General features: G+C 43.7%; 1 protein-coding gene across 7 annotated transcripts in view; it reads left to right on the forward strand.

Moving 5' to 3' along the window:
- KLHL13 (kelch like family member 13) overlaps positions 1-15748 on the forward strand; it is a 118550-nt gene extending 102802 nt beyond the window's left edge. For all 7 annotated transcript variants that reach the window (XM_033946294.1, XM_033946291.1, XM_033946292.1 and 4 more), the window contains 3 exons: positions 834-1629; positions 8353-8466; positions 14961-15748. In XM_033946294.1, the coding sequence (XP_033802185.1) occupies positions 834-1629; positions 8353-8466; positions 14961-15448 (1398 nt within the window). In that variant the 3' untranslated portion in view covers positions 15449-15748. The remainder of the gene's footprint in view (positions 1-833; positions 1630-8352; positions 8467-14960) is intronic.
- The last annotated feature ends 1864 nt before the right edge of the window (positions 15749-17612 follow it).

Below are 17612 nucleotides of genomic sequence, written 5' to 3' on the forward strand. Positions count from 1 at the left end.
GCCCCCCCCGTCGGAGCCCTAAAAACAGTAATTTAGAGCGGCGCACGCCTCCGCGCTGCGCTCAATTGTCTGGGCGCGCCTTTGTTCCGGCGCGCTTTTGACCTGACACCCACATTTGTAGACGCCTTTTTCTAGTCGGTAATCTTCTAAGGTTTAGCTGAAGAGTTATTCATAATCTTTTTATTTCCTGAAGGTGAAGGGGATTGAAGGATACAGATAGAGGGTAACTATACAGGACACTAAACGAATAGGGAATACACGATTTAGGTAAAGGTTATGGACCTGGGGGGCCGCCGCGGGAGCAGACTGCTGGGCACGATGGACCTCTGGTCTGACCCGGCAGAGGCAATGCTTATGTTCTTATGTTAAGCTTTTGCTGCTATTTGGCAGATATGTTTTTAGGCATGTTTGTTTTATTATGTTCTTTTATAATTTATGTATGTAATTCATGTAATACTGCTAATTCTAAGGTTTAAACAAGTATCTGGAGAACATAGAGCAGGTCTCAATTCGTAGTTTGTAATTCATGTAAACCATTTAGTTTTAAATGGTATAGAAATTTTTAAAATAAATAAATATTACTCTTCTCTCCCTTTATATCTTTTCCTATGTCTTTGTGTGATAAATTCTTTTTCCTTTTTTTTTTTTTTAGATTGTAAACCACTTAGATCTATCTTATTTAGCTATAGCGATAGTAAGTGTGAAATAAACATAATATCCACAAATTATAGTTAGAAAATTAACTTGTGTTTATTACTTTTCTTCAAGTGATAATTTTGTTTTCTAGATGTCAATAGCCTTTTTTTTTTTTTTTTTTTCTATTCTGCTTTTAGGTATCTTTAGAAAACTGTGTGGAGATTGGACGAATTGCTAACACCTTCAATCTGACAGAAGTGGATAAATATGTTAATAATTTCATTCTGAAGAATTTTCTTCCTTTATTAAGTACTGGTGAGTTTGTGAAGCTTCCGTTTGATCGTCTTGCCTTTGTACTTTCAAGTAATAGCCTTAAGCTCTGTACTGAACTTGAGCTTTTCAAGGCTGCTTGTCGATGGCTACGGTATGAAGAACCCCGAATGGAATATGCTGCAAAACTAATGAAGAACATCAGATTTCCACTCATGACACCACAGGATCTTATTAACCATGTACAAACAGTGGATTTCATGAGAACAGATAATACGTGTGTGAATTTACTTTTGGAAGCCAGCAACTACCAAATGATGCCATTCATGCAGCCAGTTATGCAGTCTGAGAGAACTGCTATTCGGTCTGACAGCTCTCACCTAGTTACATTGGGTGGAGTTTTAAGGCAGCAATTAGTTGTTAGCAAAGAACTACGAATGTATGATGAAAAAGCACATGAATGGAAATCTTTAGCTCCCATGGATGCACCAAGGTATCAACATGGTATTGCCGTAATTGGGAATTTTCTTTACGTGGTTGGTGGACAGAGTAATTATGACACAAAAGGAAAAACAGCAGTTGACACTGTCTTCAGATTTGATCCTCGTTATAATAAATGGATGCAAGTGGCATCTTTGAATGAAAAACGTACGTTCTTCCACCTAAGTGCCCTCAAAGGTCATTTATATGCAGTTGGTGGTCGAAATGCAGCTGGTGAACTAGGTAAGTGTTTACATATTTAAAAAATTTGAGATGTCTTTGCTTTTTGTCTTGTACCACATTGATATCAAAGCCTGTTTCTCAATACAATTTATCTATGCACCTCAAAAATATGAAATTCTGCAAGCAAATTTCTTTATATTAGAATTATTGTATTAGAAAAAATAAACTGAATAAATTCTGAATCTTTCTAAGGAACCGGACTGGTGTAGGACTTTGTAATTTATGGCATAGTAAATGACAGCAGGAAAGACCTGCACAGTACATCCAGTCTGCCCAACAGTCACATTCTGGCAACAGGCAATACTGAACTAACAATCTAGTAGTATTATATTTTACTTGCTAACTTCCACTATAAGATGTTTTTCCTCCACTACCAAGAGGGAAGAGACCTAATACTTGCTCCTGATTCGTCATTGCCATTTTCAAGACTCGGACCGTAAAAAAAGTCTGCCCTGCATCAGGGCGGATTTCATTTAAATCGGGGGTTTCTATAGAAAGACTACATTGTTGCTGGTATAGATCTTAATAATTGCAATCAAATGAAGGTTTCAATTTTTGAAAATTAACTTTTCAGATTAGTTTTAAAATTTATATAAAAAAAAATTACTGATTTGGTTAAATTAACATACATTATTATGAAATTATTGGGAGGTGAAGTATCTTCAGTTTAATAGGTTAACCATTCATATTTGAACAACTTTTCTGTGGTACTTTATTGAAAGTAGAAAAATAATAATTACCTTAACAATTGAAATAGTTTTTTTTTAACCAAAACAATAACATTATAGCATATGTATCCTTGTATTTGCTTAAACATCCATGTTAACTGATAAGTTGTTTTGGTTTATTTTTTTTTAAGATATTTTGTTTGACTATCAGCCAGGTCCACATAGTAGATATATCCAGAAAGCTGGGAATATGATGTACAGGAAACTAGATTTACCAGGATGTGTGTAAATACACGATACTAGCATTATGTATGAGATTATGTAGGATGAGTGTTTTATACAGTAGTATAAATGCATAAGATGAGGTGTTTATATAGGGTGAATATAGTTTACTCAAAGTGTATATATAGGGTGAAGATATAGGACCTGATTCTGCAAAACACGTATAAAGTTAAGTTAGGCGTCCTTTGTAGACTCGCGCTCAGCGGAGTTCAGCACTCTTTAGGCGTCTAACTTTTTAGACGTCCTTTAGAGAATTGGGTTTTAGGTGAAATTTGGACATCCAAACAATGTCCTTAATGTTATAATATTTTATTATTATGTTATTAGAATGGTGATTTTATGCTGTTTTTCATTATGATTGTAATACTGGGAGTTGGATCTTTTTAATGCTTTTATTTATTTCTCTTTCATCAGACAGAGTGACTGGAATTTGAACCAGCAACATTAGGATAGAAGGCTGTAGGTTTAACCAGTGTACTACAGAGTGAGCTAGCAAGCTGCATAGCAATTGTAAAACTAGGTCTTATAGACAATGTAAGGAAGTCTACTTTTGAGCATAGTTTAGGCTCCAGATAGACCCAAGTTCTATGGACGGAACTTAGACACAGTTTGGATGTCCTTAATGCAATGTATTAAATAGCTCTCTGGGTTTTTATTTTTGCTTTATTAAGCTTAAAATACATTTAATAAGCCACCACACAAACAGGGCACATCAATACATAGATATTGCATGTAAAACCTTATATTTTTCTGGGCAAACAGTAATGCTATTTGCTAATTAGAGGGAAAGATCATTAACTGAAGCACAGCACACGAAAAAAAACAGATTTATGTTTCTTCGCTAAAAAGCTACCCTTTTTTTCTCACTAAAAGATTGCTTCAATGAGGTCATTCTTAAAACAGGTGCATTCATGCAAATAAAGCACATGACAAAAATATATAGATTACATACATAACTTCATTTACAAAAGATTAAAAACAGATAAAAAAGATACAGACCTTAGCATGGCTTCTACTTCATTGCAAATGGAGGTTTACAGTTGCACAATGGTGACCTCATTGTGAGATCATCAAGGTGCACCTGCAAAGTAGAATGCCACAATTAAAATATGTGCTGGGGGAGCTGGTTGGGATTTGAACTTATGACCTCTGGAAGAGGAGCACAGGGTTTTTACTTATTGAGCTATAGCAGCTTTCAGGCAGGTGTCTCTGACTACCCTGTGGTATGATAATATGATAGTACTGCCCAAAAAGGAATATTTACTTGCTTCAACTCTTATTTCTTCATAACAGCTATATCAAAATGATGGTAACATGCAGAAATAAATGTTTATGCTCAAAAATGACAGTTCCTCAAGGCTGTCTTAAGAAATATAACATCAAAATATTTACCAACCTGAAAATCCTGTCTTTTCAAACATGTTCCTTTTGTCATTTTCTTCAAAACATGTTTCATGATGTTTCATTTAGGCTACCAGGCCTTGCATTTTTTGTTGCAATGTTTGCATTTTGCACACATGCCTGCCTTACCCATAGATAGAGGAACTTCATTAAAATATTCCCAAACTGGGTCTTGTTTAGGGCCTGCTGCCATTATAGGGTTTCTCCTCAAATGAGAGAATAATGTGATAACCTCAGGCTATACACACAAAGATCCCAAGGCTTATGGATTACCGTATTTTCACGTAGATAACGCGCACCCGTGTAAAACGTGCACACGGGTATAGCGCGCGGAAAACACAAATTTATGTACAGAAATTTTTGTATACCGCGCACACCCGTATACCGCGCATGCTGCCCGACTCTCCAGTCGCCCGCCCCGACTCTCCTCTGGCCACCCCGACTCTTCTTTCGCCCGCCCCGACTCTCCTTTCCCCCTTGAAGTCCTGTCCCCACCCTGAAAGCCTGATGCCCCCCCCCCCGACGTCCGATTCATCCCCCCCCCGCAGGACCGCTCGCACCCCCACCCCGAAGGACCGCTCACACGCACCCCCACCCTGAAGGACCGCTCGCACCCCCACAGCCTCCTGACCCCCCCCTTCATGTAGAAGCTCCTACCGGTGTCCTGCTGCTTCCCCTCTTGCCCCGCCGACTCCCCGACACGATCGGGGCAAGAGGGAGCTCAAGCCCTCTTGCCCCAGCCAACCTTGGCACCCCCGACATGATCGGGGCAAGAGGGAGCTCAAGCCCTCTTTCCCCCCCCGACTCCCCGACACGATCGGGGCAAAAGGGAGCCCAAGCCCTCTTGCCCCGCCAACTCCCCGACAATATCGGGCCAGGAGGGAGCCCAAGTCCTCCTGGCCCTGGCGACCCCCCCCCCCCCTAGTTGTTCGGGCCAGGAGGGAGCCTAAATCCTCCTGGCCACGGCGACCCCCTAACCCCACCCCGCACTACATTACAGGCAGGAGGGATCCCAGGCCCTCCTGCCCTCGACGCAAACCCCCCTCCCCCCAACGACCGCCCCCCCCAAGAACCTCCGACCGCCCCCCCAGCCGACCCGACCCCCACGACACCCCCACCCCCCTTCCCCGTACCTTTCTGTAGTTGGCTGGACAGACGGGAGCCAAACCCGCCTGTCCGGCAGGCAGCCAACAACGGAATGAGGCCGGATTGGCCCATCCGTCCCAAAGCTCCGCCTACTGGTGGGGCCTAAGGCGCCTGGGCCAATCAGAATAGGCCCGGGAGCCTTAGGTCCCTCCTGGGGGCAGGGCCTGAGGCACATGGTCGGGTTGGGCCCATGTGCCTCAGGCCCCGCCCCCAGGAGGGACCTAAGGCTCCCGGGCCTATTCTGATTGGCCCAGGCGCCTTAGGCCCCACCAGTAGGCGGAGCTTTGGGACGGATGGGCCAATCCGGCCTCATTCCATCGTTGGCTGCCTGCCGGACAGGCGGGTTTGGCTCCCGTCTGTCCGGCCAACTGCAGAAAGGTACGGGGAAGGGGGTTGGGGGTGTCGTGGGGGTCGTCCAGGGGGGTCGCGGGTCGGCTGGGGGGGCGGTCGGAGGTTCTTGGGGGGGACGGTCGTTGGGGGGAGGGGGGTTTGCGTCGAGGGCAGGAGGGCCTGGGATCCCTCCTGCTCGTAATGTAGTGCAGGGTGGGGTTAGGGGGTCGCCGTGGCCAGGAGGGTTTGGGCTCCCTCCTGGCCCGAACAACTAGGGGGGGGGGGGGGGTCACCAGGGCCAGGAGGACTTGGGCTCCCTCCTGGCCCGATATTGTCGGGGAGTTGGGGATTCGGCGGGGCAAGAGGGCTTGGGCTCCTTTTTGCCCCGATCGTGTCGGGGGTGCCAAGGTTGGCTGGGGCAAGAGGGCTTGAGCTCCCTCTTGCCCCGATCGTGTCGGGGAGTCGGCGGTCCTTCGGGGTGGGGGTGCGGGTGTGTGCGAGCGGTCCTGCGGGGGGTGAATCAGACGTCGGGGGGGGGGGGGGGGAACTATGTAAAAAAAATTTTGTACAACGCGTATACCGCGCAAGGGTATGCACGGTTTGTAAAAACACGTATAACGCGCGCGTTATATGCATGAAAATACGGTACTTTGCTCAAAAGGTTTCACTTAAATTTTTACTGCTTGCCCCTCCCTCCTCACACTTAGCTCTTGTGCAGATATATAAACTTAGCACTTGAGAGGTAAGGGGTTGATTCTGTGTACATCAGTTTTGCAAAGAACAATGGGGCTAGGGTCTTTATCTCAACTCTATATTTTATGACATTTTTGCTGTGAAGAAGCATGTTATCTCTGCAGAAACAAATTCACAGTTTTGAGACATGCAAAACCGAGCATCTGTGATATCTTCTAGATAGAAAAATTGTCTGTGATGTTATGAATGGATTAATGGAGTTCATTTATCAAAAAAATGTAAGCATTGCATGAATATACAACCTCAGACTACATACTTTAAAACTAATCCTTATTTCATGATGAGTAACTTTTGGACTATAATGCATCTTAAATAGAAAAAAAAATCTTATCAATAGATTTTTTTTTTTTTCTCTCTCAATATCCAATTTAAATTTTTTTAAAAATCTGTTTTAAATCAAAATATCCAATTCTTTTCTTTTCTTTTCTTTAATTTTTTATTTTTATCCACCCTGCCCTGCACTGACCCTACTTTCCCAGATATTGGAGTTGCTGTCAAAACATACTCCAGTCCATCCTAGGTGGCCCTACGCGTCTCCCTAGTAGAGGAAGAGATGCCTACAATGTAGGCCAGTAAAATGCAGCTTTCCAGCAGGAGGGGTTGGGTACCCTCCTGCTGGCGATGGAGAGTTTCGTGGGGGGGGGGTTTCAGCTTTTTGGCAGGAGGGGTTGGCACCCTCCTGCCGGTGATCGGGAGTTTCAGAGAGGAGGGGGCGGCGTTCCGGCAGGAGTGGTTGGGGATGGGCAGACCCGCTATGCCTAAGGCCTGATTGATCCAGGCTTCTATAGCCTGGGCCAATTAGGCCTTAGGCTTAGCGGGAATGGGCCTGGAAGGGGTGGGCCCACCTCATTTCGATGAGGCGGGCCTGCCAGATGGACGGCAGCAAAACCATCGGGGGGTGGTAGCGGGGGGGGGGGGGTCCAGAGGGGGTGCGGCTTTCCAGCAGGAGGGGTTGAGTACCCTTCTGCTGGCGATCGAGAGTTTCAGGGGGGGGGGGGATTCGGCATTCCGGCAGGAGGGGTTGGCACCCTCTTGCCGGTGATCGGGAGTTTCGGGAGGGGGCGGCGTTCTGGCAGGAGGGGTTGGGCACCCTCCTGCCAGCGATTGGTTAGACGGCTGCGGCCGCTATACTTATCGCAGCAGGGAGATCCCTTGCCGCGATAAATATAGCGTCCACATCTACTTACAATGTAGGCCAGCATTTTGCTGGCCTACATTGTAAGCATCTCTTTCTCTACTAGGGAGACGCGTAGGGCCGCCTAGGTTCGCCTAAGGCGATTAGGTGGTCTTGTGGGCCTCCCTAGGCTCCCGGAGGCGCCTTCAATATAGGCAGCCAGCCTGGGGAGCATTTTTTAAAAAAACGTGCATCCCGATTGGCTGATTAGACAGCTGTAGGACGCCTACAGCTGCCTAAAATCGGGACGCACTTTGCAGAATCAGGGCCTAAGAGTCCGGCGGTCGCATTCTGGAATGTTTCAGAATGTAAGGTAACCATTGGAGGCAGTGCAGCTTGTGCGTGTGTCCGGTGCTGGAGGAGGTGAGAGCTGAAAGCGATTACGGACGTGACCACCGGACACTTAAGGCACAAGCTTTCTATAAAGAATCAATCTTTGTAATACCGAATTTTTTCCTGAAGGCATAATCAGTGTGATATTCAGTACTATTTTACTGGCCAAGAATGGCTTCTAGCTGATTAAATAGTGCTTAACAGGCTATGTTGTGAATTTCAAATTGCTGGCTAGTTACGTTTTGTGACTAGATTGGGCTGCATAAATAGCTGGTCTATCTGTTGGTCGCTATAAACTCCCCCCCCCTCCTATTTTTTTTTTTTTTTTTACAAAAGCGTAGCACAATTTATAGCCCTGGTCATGGCGGTAAGAGCTCCGATGCTCATAGAATTCCTAAGAGCATAGGGGTTGTTACTGCCACTACTGGTGCTAAAAACTGTGCTACACTTTTGTAAAAGGAAGGGTTGCCAGCACTGAATATTGACTTGGCCAGCTAAATTTATAGTTGCAAAAAATAAATCGGATATTCACTGCCTGTGGAAGTTAGCCAGCCTGCCTCCTGCAGTTTGAAGATCAGCCCCAATATATTTTACTCTTTTCATATATTTTTTAAATTGTGATTTCCTCCTTTACAGCCACAGTGGAGTGTTACAACCCAAGAATGAATGAATGGAGTTATGTTGCAAAAATGAATGAACCACATTATGGTCATGCTGGAACAGTTTTTGGAGGTTTAATGTACATTTCAGGTAAGAATATATTTTTGTAAGCAATTGATATGTCCAATATCACTTAAAAGTAAACGTTTCAAGAAGAATGAGATAGAAATATGTGTAATAAATTTTGTATTCTGCTTGATTATAAATATGTATAATTTTTATGTCTTGTTTGAAATTATTTATTAAAATAAAACTAATATATTGCCTTCCCAGTTCAAAAAGCATACAAAAGCAATATATAAGTTTATTTTATGGTAATATCTACCAAATCATGGGCACCGTTTTGGGCACTAGGAACATACCATAATATGCCAGCCTTTTTCTAATAAAACATATTAGACTAAAGCCTTTAAATATTACCAGCATTGAAAAGAGGAGACCAAGAGGGGACATGATCGAAACATTCAAGATACTGAAGGGAATAGACTTAGTAGATAAAGACAGGTTGTTCACCCTCTCCAAGGTAGGGAGAATGAGAGTGCACTCTCTAAAGTTAAAAGGGGATAGATTCTGTACAAACATAAGAAAGTTCTTCTTCACCCAGAGAGTGGTGGAAAACTGGAACGCTCTTCTGGATGCAGTTATAGGGGAAAACATCCTCCAGGGATTCAAGACACAGTTAGACAAGTTCCTGCTGAACCGGAACGTACGGAGATAGGGCTGGTCTCAGTTAGGGCACTGGTCTTTGACCTAGGGGCCGCTGTGGGAGCGGACTGCTGGGCACGATGGATCACTGGTTTGACCCAGCAGTGGCAATTCTTATGACATTTTTATGATTGGACTGAGGGAGGAGATTCTGAAAGATTTTTATAAGTCTTTTAATGCATTCCATCCTTGCAATTGGATTTAAAATTGATTACTCGACAGAAAAAGTGAAATGTCTAGCTCAGTGTTTCTCAACTTCTTCATGCCAAGTTCCCCCTAAGTCTTAACAAATATCAACCAAGTATCCCTGCCCAGCTCTGCCCCCGACGCCACCCCCATAATAATAGTACTAATTGTAATGCAATTTCTTCCATTCATTTTTTATATACAGACAATATCTTATTAATACAAAATGGAAACCACATAATTTTAAAAAACCCCACAAAGCACACTGTACGCATAGAAAATGTTAATTATTTATATTTGGGGGGTTTTCAAAGCGGTCGAGGCAGATGACTTTAAAATATGCAATGTCATCTCAGTAACAACTGTAGAAAAATAGACAAATATAGTGCAAAATATAGACACCGATGTAAATTCTCACCCTTGTTGTCTGGTGATTTCATATTTCCCTCTCTCACTGTCCATTTATCTTACACTTATTCCCTCCCTTGTGGCAAAGGGAGTGGGGAAAGAGAGAGGGATCCAGGGTGCCTCTCTCCGACCCCCTGTACTGTCACATCCAACATTTCTCCTTCTCGTATCCCCCAGATCATGTGCATCATTTTTCACCACTGCCCATTTTTCCTATCACTCCTTTCCAGCACCATGCCACATCCCTCCCGCCATCACTATAACCAGCATTCCTCCCCCTTGCATCCCCTTCAATCTGTCCCTCTGTTCCCTCTCCACCACCATTTCTCCCCCTTTAATCCTCTTCCCCATGCATCTCTACCTCAATACTCTCTCTCTATGCCCGACAACTTTCCTTTCCCCATGTGCACCAGCTCTTTCCCTCTCACACACTCATGCCCAACAATTCTCCTTTTCTATTCCTTCCTGTCTATGTCCCAAGTTATTGCTCCCTTCCTCATTCCCTTCTGTGACCCATATTCGTGCCCCCCTTCCCTGCCTGCCAGCTTTTGTCCCAAAATTGTGCCCCTCCCATGTCCCAATGCGCTTCTTCCCCCTCCTGCTTTCTCCCTTTCTCCCAGATCATGTCCCCTCTTTCTCTTACTTGCTCGCTCCAGGGCTGCACTTACTTCCTTCAGGGCCATCTAGCCATGCTGCACATGGCTGACCCACAAGCCTTCCCTTCTGGGTCAGCCACGTGCAGTGTGAAAGAGCCGCTGACACGTCCCTGCAACAAGTGCCGCTGAAGGCAGGAAGAAACAACCCACCTGGAAGGAGGTAACTGGAATCCCCTGCTGACCCAAAAGGCTTCCCTCTGATTTCAGTTCTGACATCTGAGAGAAGCCTTCTGAGTCGGCTTCGATGGAGGAAGGTGGGCAGTAAGGAGGGCATGGGATCCCCAGCGACAGCAGCAGCTTCAGCGGAGGGGTGTGGGTGGGCAGGCAATAAGGAGGTCATGGGATCCTCAGCAGCGGTGGCCATTGAGGAAGGGGGGGTGAGAGACCCATGTAGTGCCATATACCACCAACAAGCAGCTTGCGTACCCCTAAGGGTATGCGTACTGTGTGTTGAGAAACACTAGTCTAATGCAAGGATGGGCAACCTTGGTCCTCAAGGGCCGCAACCCAGTTGGGTTTTTAGGACTTTCCCAAAGAATATACATGTGATCTATGTACATTCATGCACTGCCTCTATTGTATGCAAATAGATCTCATGCATATTCTCTGAAGAAATGCTGAAAACCCAATTGGGTTGTGGCCCTGAGTTGTTACTACTCCTGTTCAGATCAATGGTCCATCTAACCCAGTATCCTATTTCCAGCTGTGGCCAATCCAGGTCACGAGTACCTGGCAGAAATCCAAATGATTAATAGAACAGGTAGGTAACAAGATGGTCAAACTTTTATTCTACAGCAAATTTTTCTTAGATATGTCCTTATAATAGCTGAAATCTGCTGATCAATAGCGAATCCTCAATAATTTAGAATCAAACTCTCAAAACCTTTCACTTTCAAATTATACATGGAATTCCCATTAAACACTTTACTTAGAAACATAGAAACATAGAAACATAGAAAGATGACGGCAGAAAAGGGCCATAGCCCATCAAGTCTGCCCACTCTATTGACCCACCCCATTAAGTCTGAATGCTAATGACCTGTTTCTTAACTCGACCCTCGTAGGGATCCCACGTGGATGTCCCATTTATTCTTAAAGTCGAGCACGCTGGTGGCCTTGATCACCTGCTCCGGAAGTCTGTTCCAGTGATCCACCACCCTTTCTGTGAAGAAATACTTCCTGGTGTCACCACTAAATTTCCCTCCTCTGAGTTTGAGCGGGTGCCCCCTTGTGACCGAGGGTCCTTTGGGAAAGAATATATCGTTTTCCACCTCGACACGACCCGTGACGTACTTAAATGTCTCAATCATGTCACCCCTTTCCCTGCGCTCCTCTAGGGTATAGAGCTGCAGTTTGCCCAGTCTTTCTTCGTATGAGAGACCCTTGAGCCCCAAAACCATCCTAGTGGCCATCCTCTGGACCGACTCAGCTCGAAGCACATCTTTCCGGTAATGTGGCCTCCAGAATTGCACACAGTATTCCAGATGGGGTCTCACCATGGTTCTATAGAGTGGCATTATGACTTCAGGTTTACGGCTGACGAAGCTTCTATTGATACATCCCATCATTTGCCTTGCCTTTGACGAGGCCTTCTCTACTTGTTTGGCAGCCTTCATGTCTGCACTGATGATTACCCCCAAGTCCCGTTCCTCTGAGGTCCTAGCTAGCGTTTCTCCATTCAAGGAGTATGTTCTGCATGGATTTCCTCTGCCGAGATGCATGACCTTACATTTTTTAGCGTTGAAGCCTAGCTGCCATGTCGAGGACCAGTTTTCTAACGTGATCAGATCTTGTGTCATACTATCCTGTAGGTTGCTTTCACTTACTATGTTACACAGTTTGGCATCATCGGCGAACAGTGCTACTTTACCCTGAAGCCCCCGGGTCAAGTCCCCTATGAATATGTTGAAAAGGGATGGTCCCAGTACTGAGCCCTGCGGCACTCCACTAGTTACCTCCGATGTCTCAGAGAGGGTGCCGTTGACCACCACCCTCTGAAGTCTTCCACTCAGCCAATCACTGACCCATGCAGTTAGTTTCTCACCCAAACCCATTGATTTCATCTTGTTTAGTAGTCTACGGTGTGGGACACTGTCGAAAGCTTTACTTATTACGGGAGGTGAGCATATCATAACATAATAGGAATTTAAATCATAGGACCTCTTATGATTTAGATATCATTTCAAGTCCATATCCTGTACCTTTATTTCATAATAATTTATGCTCACCCCTCCTTCCCTACCTTACTAAATTATTCATAAATACTGCCTCTCTAAACACTGATCCCTCACATAAAGCAACACTGTTGCATAAACCCTTTTCAAGTTCTAATAAAACTATTGCAATGTTTGCACACTTGCCCCTGGAGAATAAACATCCCCAAACATAAAGGCAACACTTGTCTCTGGTGGATCCAGCCACAATCAGCACTGATATGCAGTACAAACTCCCAACACCCTCTCATATGCTGGTGTTTCAATCCATAATAGATCTTCAGGGGATTTATAAATGAGCTGCCTCTCTGAAAACAAATATAAAAACTGTAAACTACTATCTTAGATTCATGCAACACAACACAGCAATCTCTGCCCCAAAAGATATATATTTATTCAACCCGCTGACAAAATGAAAACCCCTTTTACACTATTACTAGAAATAAAACCTCTGTTAAAAATGCACCACATGTCACTTACCACAACATATGCTGCGAGTTGTCTCTTAATACTTTATGATATCCTTAATGTGTTGCAACAACTGGTCTGCAGGTCTTTTTTTCTCTCTGCAAACAGCCGCCGCCCTTTTCAAACATTTGCCGGCGTGCACAGCACCCTGTGATGTCATAACTCCAAACTCCAATCAAAATATCCAAGCAAATATTGACTGCACTAATCAGTAAAAACGGTACGAAAAACCAAACATATTAATAAGCATCAATCGGCATGAAAACAGCTTTAAAAAACTTGATATGCTTGCCTCCCGTAATAAGTGAAGAGTTTAATGGGAACTCCATGATAATTTGAGGTGAAGTGAAAGATTGTAGATGCGTTAGGATTCTGAGTGGCATAAGAACATAAGAATTGCCACTGCTGGGTCAGACCAGTGGGGCATTATGCCCAGTAGTCCACTCACATGGCGGCCCCCAGGTCAAAGACTAGTCCTCTAAATGAGTCCAGCCTTACCTGCATATGTTCCAGTTTAGCAGGAACTTGTCCAACTTTGTCTTGAATCCCTGGAGGGTGTTTTCCCCTATAACAGACTCCAGAAGAGCGTTTCAGTTTTCTACCAGTCTCTGGGTGAAGAAGAACCTTCTTACGTTAGTACGGAATTTATCCCCTTTCAACTTTAGAGAGTGCCCTCTCATTCTCCCTACTTTGAAGAGGGTGAACAATCTGTCTTTATCTACTAAGTCTATTCTCTTCAGTATTTTGAATGTTTCAATATTGTCCCTCTTGTCTCCTATTTTCAAGCGAGAAGAGGCCCAGTTTCTCCAATCTCTCACTGTACGGCAAGTTCTCCAGCCCCTTAACCATTTTAGTCGCTCTTCTCTGGACCCTTTCAATTAATACTGTGTCCTTCTTCATGTATGGCGACCAGTGCATGATAACTTTCTCCGATTTGTTCGTGATCCCTTTCTTTATCCCCTATTATGATTCTGTAAATGGACATCCATATTAAAACTATGCCCACGCCTATCCCGTTAGGCACAGCTTTTTCCGATGGGCGTCTATGACATTCTGGACACCTATTTTGTGAATCGCACACAACCTTTGGATGTCTAACTTCCAATTATTGTTTGTTAAAGTCTTTAATTGGTCTGCTTATTCAGTTTATTTGGACGCCTAAGTGGTTGGATATCCACATTGTGCCTAACTTTAGGCGTCTTTTACAGAATTTGCCCCTTAACTAGGTTGTCCATTCTAATTAGCAAACAACCTTGCTTGCCATGATGGGAAAACATTTCAAATTTTAAAAGTATATTTTATTTTTCTGGTTGCTGACTAAATATAATTGTACCAAATCTCACATATCCTAAGCTGCAATATTTAAGTATATCAGAGAGTTCCATATGGTTCCACACAAAACAAGTATCAGTTACTCTGTTGTCTTTACTATCTTCTAGTTATCTTGGTAATAGACCAACCCTGTAATATAGTGAAGGGATTTTCAACTTCAGACACAGGTTTCAAAAAATCTTGTTTTTTAGGGTAACAAAGCTTTGCAAATTAGATTCCTTTCTCTCTCCTTCTCCATCTCCCTCTCTCCCTCCTTCCCTCTGACTTGTGAGGGAAGACTTCCAGGTTAGCTGCATGCAGGAGCCGCTGCAGGTAAACACCCATGGGAGGGAGGCACAAATTTGGGATTCAGAACAGAGGGAAGGATGAAGAGGGGCATGATGGGACACAGGAAGGGAGAGGCAGGACCCCGTTTTGTAAGTATGAGTCCGATGTAAGTCAGACATTCTTAACTTGGGGACTGCCTGTATATAAATGCATCACATCAACTAAGGGTATCTAAAACCCAGACCTTGTTCACAGCCCTCTCTGTCAATTCTTGCTGTAGTGCGTGATTCATCATTTAATGGTTTGCTGCAAATTATGTTAACACTTCAATGCATTTTTCCCTTTGCAGGAGGAATTACTCATGATACTTTCCAAAAGGAACTCATGTGCTTTGACCCTGATACAGATAAATGGACTCAGAAAGCTCCAATGACCACAGTGCGAGGTCTGCACTGCATGTGTACTGTTGGTGACAAGCTTTATGTTATTGGTGGTAATCATTTCAGAGGAACTAGTGATTATGATGATGTTCTAAGCTGTGAATACTATTCACCATCATTAGATCAGTGGACTCCGATAGCTGCTATGTTACGAGGACAGAGTGATGTTGGTGTGGCGGTCTTTGAAAATAAAATCTATGTTGTTGGCGGATATTCCTGGAACAATAGGTGTATGGTGGAAATTGTCCAAAAATATGACCCAGAAAAGGATGAATGGCACAAAGTCTTTGACCTCCCAGAATCCCTTGGTGGTATTCGAGCGTGCACTCTTACAGTTTTTCCACCGGAGGACAACACAGGCTCACCCTGTAGGGAATCTCCTCTTTCAGCACCTTAGAAACATCATTTGACTTAAGATGTAATAATTAATATCTTGCACTCCATCATGGATTTTTATAAAGTTCCATCAGTCATTTCTGTAAGGCACAGCCTATAGCATTCGGTACAATGTCTTTTATAAAGAGACTGTGAAATTGCTTGAACTGTTTGGGTGGCCTAGGGTATTTATCAAACAGTAAACACAATGAAAATTGTATTCAACAAAGCCAAATGTTTTATCAAATGAATATGGAATTGTCTATTAAATATTAAAATTAGGTACGTTTTAATATGTGAGAGGTACCTTACATTAGAAAGCCCAATAAATAAAGCCAGGGAGAGAATGTAACAAACATTGTTACATTAGATTACAGGCAGTCCCTGGGTTACAAACGTCTGACTTATATTGGTCTCATACAAAGGAATGCAGTCACCCTCTCCCATTCCCCTTTCCCTCTCACCTTGCAGATCAGGCATCTCCATTCCTCTGCTCTCTATGGTCTTTCCAAAGTGGCAGCAGCTGACTAGCAAGAGCAGCATTGTAAAGAAAATGCCCAAGGTTGGCCCCATTGGGGCTTTTTCTCTGTCCTTTCTGCCGAAGGAAGTGACATTATAGGATGCAGATGTGGCAGAAGAAAGTCCCCAATGGGGCTGACCTTGGGCACTCTCTTTAAAGCACTGCTCCTGCTGGACAGTAGCTGTCAATTTGGCAAAGCTGCAGGGTGTGGAGGAACGGAGATACCAGACCTATGTGGTAAGAGGAGTCAAACTTGCAGCTCTGGGATCTGCCTCACTCAAGCAACAACAACTCATTTTCATCTCCACCAAAGGTTTGAGTGGGTAGCAGCAGGAATGGAAAATAGGCCCCCTTTAATCCCATATCTGCAGTCCACACCCTGGCCAGTCTGATCCCACACAAAAGTAATCTGCAGAGTGGATTGAGGCAGAATTGGGGCAGGCATTAGGGGTGGTAACCAGAGCAATTGTCCAAGGTCTCCAGGCCACAAGAACCACCAAGCCTGCTTCAAGCTAAAGGAGGTCCCCTTCCTCAGTTTCTGCCCTGAGCCCATTCACAACTAATACTGGCCCTGGGCAAAGTACAATGCCAAAATGATTGAATTTAATTTAAGATGGTTCTAGACTGATGTCTAGATTTATAAAAAAAACCTGAACCACTTTTATAGTGGTACGGATTAGAGTATGACATGGAGACAATTTTTCCCCCATCCCCGCAGGAACTCATTTCCCCATCCTGTTCCCGCAAATTTTGTCCCTGTCCCATTCCTGTAAGCTCTACCTTAACTGCACAAGCCTCAAACAATTATGATTTTAAAGTGTTTGAAGCTTGTGCAGATGAGGACAGAGCTTGCAGAAATGGGGCAGGGACAGGAAAAGAACTTGATGGGATGGGAAAATGAATTCTTGCAGGGACGGGGAAAAATTTGTCCCTATGTCATTCTCTAGTCTGGATTTAAAGAACCCATATATATGTGTGTGTGTGTGTGAATATGTATGTATGTGTGTGTGTGTAAATATATATACACACACACACACATATTTATACACTGTATACTGTACATATATACACAAAAACACAAAGATTCTCACATGCTGTGAGTTGCATACAAATCTGACTTAAGAACAGTTGTAAAAATGTAACTCGCCCTTAATCCAGGGACTGCCTTTACATTTTTTTTTGTGTGACTACAAATGACAGAGATGGTCTTCTCCACACCTAGGCCCCCTTTTATCAAACCACGGTAGAGGCTTTTATTGCGAGCTAGTGAGGTTAATGTTCTGACACTTATAGGAATTGAATGAGCATTGGAGCATTTAATCTCGCTGGCCCATGATAAAAATGCTCTACTATGGTTTGATAAAAGGGGCCCTAAAATGGTTGTCAACTGGTATGAGCTACCACCCTCTTTTTGCTCGGGGATTCTTAACATGTTTGTTTACATGACCCAGCTTATTGTTCCGGGGCCATGAGAATATATTTGTATTTTTAGGAAGACTGGAGAAACCAGACCTATTGAATAAAACTATTACATAGTACTAGTAAAATATTTTGGCCCTTTATACTTTGTAGCTAGGTTTGTTACCTAGCATAATAATTTTCTGTTTATTTCTCATCTAAATGAAGCAGTTAATTCAGGGGATACCTTTACCTTTCAGATTTTGAA

Source organism: Geotrypetes seraphini, chromosome 5, assembly GCF_902459505.1.
Source record: "Geotrypetes seraphini chromosome 5, aGeoSer1.1, whole genome shotgun sequence".
NCBI classification, from domain to species: domain Eukaryota; kingdom Metazoa; phylum Chordata; class Amphibia; order Gymnophiona; family Dermophiidae; genus Geotrypetes; species Geotrypetes seraphini.